Genomic DNA, 8,999 nt, shown 5'->3' with positions numbered 1-8,999 from the left:
TTATGTGGGTCTTGTTATGTGCAGAAATGGGTTGCTTTATTCGCACAAGCGTGGCAAATTGACCAGGGATCATCAACAAACTTTGCCTACTTCTGGCTTTTTGATGGAAGGAATGTAAATGACAAAGATACAAAGGTTTTGGGTACTACCCTGAGGGATTTCTGCAGTGATGTTCAAGGCACCAATGGCATCATGAAGAAAGCCTCTACTTCCTCAGGAGTTTGCGGAGGAACTGGTGGAGTTGTTCAAGTGAACCGGTACGGACTTGAAGGGCCGACATGGCCTGTTTCCGTGCTGTAAACGGTTATGGATATTTGAGTAACTTATTGCAAAGTTTTTCTGAATATAACACTGCAGTTATCTTGTTCACAGTGACCCAACTGGTGGTTTTTAGTTTCCACATGCCCATATATTCCACTGCTCTCACTTTCCATACAATTTTTATTTCCAATATAATGCACATTGGATAACACTACCCTTGACGAACTGGCAAGTTCTGTATATCAGAGCCTTCACTGTAACTTGCTTTTTTGCAGAGTACTTTGAGGTGAAAGGTGTGAAATTAACGCAAACCTTCCTTTATTCCTTCAATGCAACTATTGCTTCAAGTGCAAAAATATCGACCAACTGGATGAGTTCTCCACAATTATGATCAAGTATTTACATATTGGTTACACCAGAGACCTGATTAGCGCAGAATCTGGATTTGGACCCGTTGCACACTCGAGAGCAGTAAAACTGTATGGGCTTCAGCATCAAAACCATTCACATGGAACTTCCTGGAAGCTTGGCGCCTGCAATTGAAAGGAATGTACCCATGGGGCAGGTAAAGTGGGCAGAGGGAGGGACGCACACAAAAATTAATTCATGCTTTTAGTCCATTCCAAATTTGCTCAGTGCCTTGCAACTGTTTATTGCAGACACACCGGTAGTTAGACTTACAAAGCAACTTATGTCACAGCAGACCATTCAGCCCATCTTACCCAAGACAGTTGAAAAGAAACTACTCCCACCTTCCAGTCCTTCGTGTTCAGCCCTTCTGGTCTCAATGCTGTGAGTACTGGACATCCAAGTACTTTTTAAAAAAGACACTGAAGGTTTGTTCTTCTGCCACCTTTCCAAACATTGGTTGTCATGTCATATAACTCAACAGCATGGAAGCCGTCCCTTTGGCCCAACTCATCCATGCTGACCAAGTTGCTCATCTTAGCTGGTGCCATTTACTTGCATTTGGCCCATATCACTCTTCCAGAGGCTGCGGCAGCACTGGAGGTGAATCCACAGACACCGTGACTCTGTAGGAACTCTCTTTTACTTTGTTTTCTCTGACTGTAAAGGGCATTGGACATTGTCAATGGTGAACCTTCATCTGCCTAGGGGAGAGGAAAGGCAATTTTGTGTCATATTGTTTGATGATGGATTCTGCCTTTATTCCTTTTTTTCAGAGTAATCCTGATTACACCAAAGAGAAATTATTTCTCAAGATCTTCCCTGAGGTGACTTTGGAATTTGTGTCCTGTAACAATGTGCTTCACTGTGAAATAGATTTTCTCTGTTCACCCGCTGAAGAGCTCTGATTTTGAATAACACTGTTGATATCATATCTAACTTTGCTCTGATGAAAGTATTCTCCATTTGAGTGATATTGTTGTATTTAAAGACAATCTTGGTGACATTGAAACTTCTCTGTTAATTGGAGTCAGTCCCATTTCTATGGCAAAGTAACACAATGAAAATGGCTCTCTGCTGATCTCACATGGACCAATCTGGCTTTGGAGTGACTGATTATCTGTTCATTACACTTATCGTCAGGACTTTCCACATCCAAGTTTGATCCGTGGGTCCTTGGACATTCAATCTTACTTCCTGCGATGGCAACAAACAGTGATATAACACACAAAATGTAATGACAAAGGGTTAGCAAAAATAAATTCATGTAACAAGCAGCCAGGTGGGGCGAGGTCAGGACACTGAGAGGTGACATTTGTACAAGTGAAGCATCACCTTGAAGGAACCCATGGCCACATTCATGGAGGAGTGGCAGAATAAACATGGCAGAGAGAGGGAAATGATGGACACCTGAATGTCATCTGGACTGCTTGGAATTTCATTTACCATGCAAACCCCACAGGAGGGCCAGGATATGGACTGTTCTAATCCTTGCTGATGCTTCTGGGAACTTTTCTGTAATGGGAAATATTATTTCAATGATTCATGAAGACTTCACCAAGCAGAAAACAATAGCTTCATTTTCATTTCAACTTAAAAAAGGAGACTCATACTTTTAATTAAATTACAAATACAATCTGCACAACAATTGGGTCGATTTAATTTCAGAATCCAGTGCTCAGTCATGCTGAGGGCAGTGTTTTCATTTACCCATAAAAACAAGTGTTTTTTGTGGAATATGCTTCAACACCAAAAATAGCACCCATCACAGAGAGCGAAACAGTTCACAGACCTCTACAACTTTCATGAAACTGCATGAACAGATAAAGTGTTGATATGAAGCAGGCTGAAGTTTGGCCTGTTAGCCATGGCAAGTTTTAAAGCTTTTTGTGGATAGTGCTTCTCAACAAACCAGTTAATTTGACACTAAATTTTAAAGTTATAAATTTTGAAATGTAGCACAGTAACAGGCCCTTTCGGCTCACAAGCTCGTGCTGCCCAATTACACCCCTGTACGCTTTGAATGGTGGGAGGAAAGTGGGGAGCCCCTGGGGAAAACCCTTGCAGACACAGGGAGAACGTACAAATTTCTTACAGACAGTGCTGGATTTGAACCCTGGTCCAGATCCCAGTTGCCTTGGGAGAATCAGTTACACAAGGTAAATAAAACGGCAGAATTAACCTGCAAGTCAGAACGAGGCACTAGAAAAATGCTGGTTAATGAATTGTGTTGCATTCACACAACTAGTAATTTGCAGCTATCATGTGCATCTGTATCAAACAATATTCCTTCTTTCAACATCTTCCCCCATGAATCCTCACCGACATGCAAGTGAATAACTCAAGTTGTAACTTGAGACACACACACACTTTTTTTAAACATCCCCCTCCATCACCAACCTTTACTTCTTACCCCCTTCCTTTCCTTCTCAAATCTCTGCTCTCTCCAATTTAAAAAAAACCCTATTCCCTCTACCTTAACTTTCCCTCTCCTCGCTCTCCAAACTGGCACCTCACACCTGCAAACCACCTCATATCCCTGTGTCTGAATGCAGAAAGAGCGTTAGAATGTTATTGTGCCTGTTTAAGTTGGTGCCAGAGAACACGGTCTTCAATTGTTGGATTTCTTTGTCATTGAACTAAGACCTCAGCTGTCAGCACCATGAAGTAGTTTGTTTGCAACATGCGCCCCACATTAAAGAATGTTCCATGGGTCACATTAGTTGAAGCAGCTCATGCTCAATCCTGAGGGACGACAGAAGGACAATGTGTTGAGAATGACATGGTTGTATCCAATTGATCACTTTTTTGCGTAAATAACATTTTATTTTTGACTCGCCAGTCTGGACTCCGTCCAATTTTGACCATGCAGACAGTTCATTGGTTTACTCACTAGCATTCCCCAGGTATGAAAGCCTTCTCAATGAAAACAAGGATTGTCACCTCCCAGCTGGAGGGATATCAATAAATACTGAAATTTTGCTCTTTACATTCCAGCTTCTTCAAAGACAAACAGCAAACTGTGTTAATTGGCTAACCTCAATCTGCTGAAGGAACTCAGTGGGTCGAAAAGCATCAGAGGGGGTTAAAGAATGGTCAAGGTTTTGGGCTGGAGCCCTTGCTGAAGGGTTCAGGCCATAAACAACAACCATTCTTTTACTCCCACCAATGCTAATTGACTCACCGAGTTCCTCCAGCAGATTGGTTTTAACATCAAGTTCCAACATCTGCAGTCTCTGGTTTCCTCATCCAAATAAATTGGTCTTACTCACCAACACTGACTTAATCCTCTGTCTTCAAGCAGATATTAACTAATAACTTTTGACAGTATTAACTAATAACTTAGCAGCCTTTGAACATTTGTTTGATATAAATCTACCTCCATCAAACAGCCTACAATTAGATATCCTTCGGAAGGATTAATTTTTATCTGCAGCAGACAACAAAGCCATAAGTGGTGAACTAGAAGTGAATACAATGTTTCAGATGACAGGTACTCTCCCAGCTTCCAATCTGCCCCACCAGATAATAATTTTACATTTGTTTTTATTTCAAATGTTCCAGTGCATTAAGTCAACTGATTGAAGAGAAATGAGAGAGGATCGCTTGGAAACCATCAGTCCTGTTGCAGAGAATGTTGGTTGTCCTTGATTGATGTGACTTAACAGTTGAGCTGGAGGAGGCCGGTCTGAAAGTGCATTGTCGATCGTAACTTTAACCCTTGCCGGTTCAGATCCGAATTAAATTCATTACTCTATTTGAATGAGTAATGAGTGAAGAAATGTTAGATAATTGATGAAGTGTATCAGTCAACACTTGGTCAAGAATCAAGTGAAGGAAAACAATCCATTGGCTTGCAAATAAAATGTTCCCAATTCTTGCCATTACCCATTGGCAGAATTATCCAAGCTGTTACCACTCCAAGAGTAATATGAAGATTCATGTGACATGCAAAAAAAATCTTCTTATTGAGATTTTCTGCCCAGTGGTCCATAAAATGTTAAACTAATTCACGTTGGACTTCCTGTGACAGTCCATTGATAAACACAATCTCAGCATGTTAAATTACCTTAAGTTCTATCCAACACTACCACCACATAATCATCTCTTCCTCAGTTAGCAAACATTGAACAATGGTTTGATGTTAATACCATTTTGCTTACCAAGGCATGATGAAAACTGATTTAAAAAGAAACCTCCAAAAGATGTGATCCCCTGAGCAGTACCTGGCTGCTGCCGTCTGAAAGTACATACAATATATTTTTAAAAGATCAATTTTTCACGTCACAAGTTAGCAGTCGTATTTGCTTTTTTGTTGACTGCTGCAGTCGTAAGCTGCAATATATTGCCCATATACTGAGCACCAGCTTTCAACCTGTTTTGCAAAAACTAATGGGGTGCAGGAATGGAAAGCAGTTTCCCATCAACAGATTAACAGCCTGATTCCAACACCCTCATTCCTCACCCACCTTCCTCTATCCTGCCTGCACCAACAAGCGATGAGATGGAGGACACACAACACAAAGGCGGTGTTCATCTGTGGTATGGAGTTTTGTCAGGGAGCAGTGGATGGGGTTGTGATATCTCTGATCATTTCTTCAGAATGCTTGCTTGAGTTTTACTTTTCTTATCAGTACAGACCTTGATAGATGTAGACCGATACAAAGACCAGATTTGCAGTCAGGCTCAATCCCAGAAGACTCTTCCACAGGAAATTTCCACAAACTCCTTGGTTAGAGATTGGATACAAAAAAATGTATCAATACATTAAGACTAAGAATAAGATTCACAGTTAATTAACCTTCACGGATAAAAATAAAATAGCAATTCAAAAATAATGATCCAGTATTAAAAAATACTTAGACAATTGGGCTAACTTTATTTACACAGTAATCATGCAATTCTCAGCTCAGAATTGAGATGATTGGGCAATTTCCATGTCAATCAAGCTGGTGATTGAGATGAACTTCAGGCACAGAGTTTGCACGGTAACTATTCTCCATTCAACGCAATTTTCCAGAGACATCATCTGCTTTTATTGGGAAAGGTTGCTATAAAATTTGTTCTTCCTCTACACTTTCAAAGTCAATCGATATGGCAAACTTGAACAAACAATGAGCTGCTGGAGGAACTCGGCATCCATGAGTGGAAATGGTCAATATTTCAGGTCAGGGTCCTTCATTGAGTGTTCCAGATCCCCGTTAACCTCTGGTGAAAATTATTTCTCTACAGTCCTCGAATGCTTATGACAATCTCTCTAAGCCTGCACCATTTATCCACCTCCTTGCCAAAGGAAAAGGCTCTCTCATTCTGCTCCTCATTACTGCACACTTCATAATCTCATTGACCCTCCTCTGCTCACAGTCACTGTGGAAATGTTACACAATTTATTCCATTAGAAAGCTGCGCAGGCTTAGATTTCAATTCAGATAATGAGGGACACTCTCTGACTCCCAACTTCTTTTTGGACTGAATTACTGATAAAAAGGACATGCTCTTTTGCCAATTTGATACATCACTATTCCTGGCAGAATGTCTGCTGAATACTTCTGCGGCAACAAAAGTGACCAAAAGTAACTGCCTCGAAAACACAAGCTGCACTACTGGTCCAGCAAGTTAACCTTTACCTGCCCCTAAATAGAATTGCTTTCAATTGAAAGTGGCCCGTTGTCCCACAGGGAAGACATCGTATGTAACCCAGATTGTTTGCAAACTGTCAGAAATTAACCACCTGGATGTCTCACCTGCATGTATTTGAGATATTCTGGGTGATTAAATGGATACTATGTCTTCAGAGAAGGCACCCCTCCCTGTACAAGTCAACAGTTTAAGCTGTGAGGTTAACCCTTTATTTTCCTCCTTTGATACCATCCTTATTTTAAAGAATGCTGTCTGCCAAAATAATCTATTCAATTTGTATCTTGGGAAGTGATCACATACAATCATGGCAGTGTAATCCTTTCTCGTAAGTGTTTCCTTAAAGGGCATCATTTATTTCAGGTGTTTAATTACATTTTAAAATCTCTGGTAAGTTGTAACAAAAAGAATCATTTAAGCATGAAATGATAATTTAATGTGAGTGATTAGAAAGTTCCTTACTCGTGTTTTTGAAGTGGAAATTGCCTATTTGTTAAAACATTACATTAACTAGCTTGCATTATTTCCCAACACCTGCCTGAGTACTATCAATGTTACTGGGAGAAAGGGGCTGAGTCTCATTTAAAATGGTTTAAGCATTAAGTATCAAAGGATATAACAACATGATTCAAATAGTTCTGTGGTTCCGCTGGGTTGGACAATGTTCAGATCACTGGTGGACAAGGCATCAACATGGGGCATTTCTGCCCCTGTTCTATTGACTGGATTCCTTCTCGTTGACAGGCCAGGTTTATACTTCTCCTGTATCTCTCCTTCAGTCAAGGATTTAGCAGGTGCACATTCAATGCTTTGTTCTCACCTCAACCTGCAACTGCTCCTTCTAACAACCCCCTCAGTTACCATCAGGTCCTTGGAGGTCTCGGCATTCTGCATTTCATTGATAACTCCAAGTCCTCTTCAATTACCCCACATCCCTCTCCCCCCCCCCCACCAACTCAAGAAGAATCTCGAGTGGAGTTCAATGCCTTTCCTTGAACTCCACTCACCACTGAACAAGCTTACTCAAAAGTGTCCCAGTTGCTTGCGCTGTAACAGCGCTGCACTAACCACTATGCCCAAGGTTAAAATTGTTCATAGTTTTGTTGAAAGACAAATGCAGAACGTGTACGTTTCAGTTATGCCTTTTGTGCTCATTAGCTTCACATCACCATCTTCCCATTCAATGGGAAAGCTGGACATCGTCATTTGGCTGACAGTCATGGATCTTTTAATGTTGCATTCACATTCCGTGAAACCAATATCCAACATTAAACAAAACCATATTCCTGGGGATCTCACATCAGAAATTCATTCTACAGGAGCTTTTGTTTGATGCAACTCAATTATTGGTTTTGTACCATCTTTGTGGGACCTTTCGCTTGGCAAGTAATGAAAAATGCAGTGTTCAGTTTGAATTCATTCCAAGGAGAACGTTGTATTTCATCGTTCCTATTCTTGCATATATATTTTCTTGGTATTTTATATTAGTGGTTCTCAACCTTTTTCTTTCCACTCACATATCACTTTCAGTAATCCAGATGCCATTGGTGCTCTGTGATTAGTACAGGATTGCATACGGCGGTATGCGAGTTGGAAGGGAAGATTGAGAACCACTGCTCTAGACCCAATTGTTACTGAAGTATTTTGCTTGAGAAAAATTGATATTGACCCATTTCCTTTGGAGTTATGAAACCGTATACTTAACAAGTCAACTAAGTATGATTAAAACGGTGGTTTCAAACATTTTCTTTCCACCTACATACCACCTTAAGCAATCCCTTACTAATCAGAGTACCGATAGCATAGGGAAAACAAAGTGGTATGTGAGTGGAAAGAAAAAGGTTGAGAACCACTGTTTTAGATCAAGTTCAGAATTATTGTCAGAATACATGCATGATATCACATACAACCCTGTGATTCTTTTTCCTGAGGGTGAGGCAGAATGACCACTTATTGGTAGCACAAAAAAACCTGTACACAATATGTACATGTAAACAAATATAGAAATGTAAGCAAACTGACTGTCCAACACAGAGAGGGAAAAAAATCAGTAAACTCCAAAAGTAAATGTCATTAAATGAGTCTCTGATTGAGTTTGTCATTGAGGGGTCTGATGGTGGAGGGGTAGCAGCTGTTCCTGAACCTGGTGGAGTGAGTCTTGTGGCATCAATTGAAAATGAGTTTGTCTCAAATTGTATAATCTTCAGCTCAATCAGAAATGAGTGCATTTGAGATTTTTTGTGATTGATTGAGGCAGATAATTCAGTCCATTACAAAGTGATACATGAGCAGACAAACTGCTAGCTCCATTTTCCTGTGTTTATCCAATATCTCCCTCAATCTCTTTGTCCCTCAGATCCTTGTTAAATATTTACCCTCTACAGGAACATATCAAATCAATAGTCGAGGTCAGTCTAGAAGAAAGAGAATCGCAGATAGAGAGAGAGAGGGAAGGATTTCCAGAGCTTTGGCAGCTGATGGCACTTTTCATATACCACTCAGAAAAAGATTGTTCAGACCACTCAGAGCCAGAGTATGGGGTTGTAATCTGTTGAAACCCTTTTTAAAAAAAAATTCTGTGCATTTTATTGACACAGTGAGAAGAAGTGGCTGTAATTTAGAGCCACAACCACACAACTGTTCGTCCAGGAACGGCTGCCATTGTAGTTTGTGACTCTCACCAGACAGCTTGT

General features: G+C 40.4%; 1 protein-coding gene across 8 annotated transcripts in view; it reads right to left on the bottom strand.

Moving 5' to 3' along the window:
- Nucleotides 1–277: 277 nt before the first annotated feature.
- The window catches only part of tmem201 (transmembrane protein 201), a 117,779-nt gene continuing 109,057 nt past the window's right edge, over nucleotides 278–8,999 (bottom strand). For 2 of the 8 annotated variants that reach the window (XR_011351664.1, XR_011351665.1), the window contains exon 12: nucleotides 5,311–5,397. Coding sequence is in view for 4 of the 8 variants with exons in the window: in XM_069918415.1 (XP_069774516.1) it covers nucleotides 4,854–4,909; nucleotides 5,311–5,397 (143 nt within the window). In the remaining 4 variants the exon portion in view is untranslated. The other 6 variants (XR_011351662.1, XM_069918415.1, XM_069918414.1 and 3 more) reach the window with 6 other exon arrangements.

Source organism: Narcine bancroftii, chromosome 2 (genome assembly GCF_036971445.1).
Source record: "Narcine bancroftii isolate sNarBan1 chromosome 2, sNarBan1.hap1, whole genome shotgun sequence".
Classification (NCBI taxonomy): Eukaryota; Metazoa; Chordata; class Chondrichthyes; order Torpediniformes; family Narcinidae; genus Narcine; species Narcine bancroftii.
This window is presented reverse-complemented; position numbering and strand designations above follow the sequence as displayed.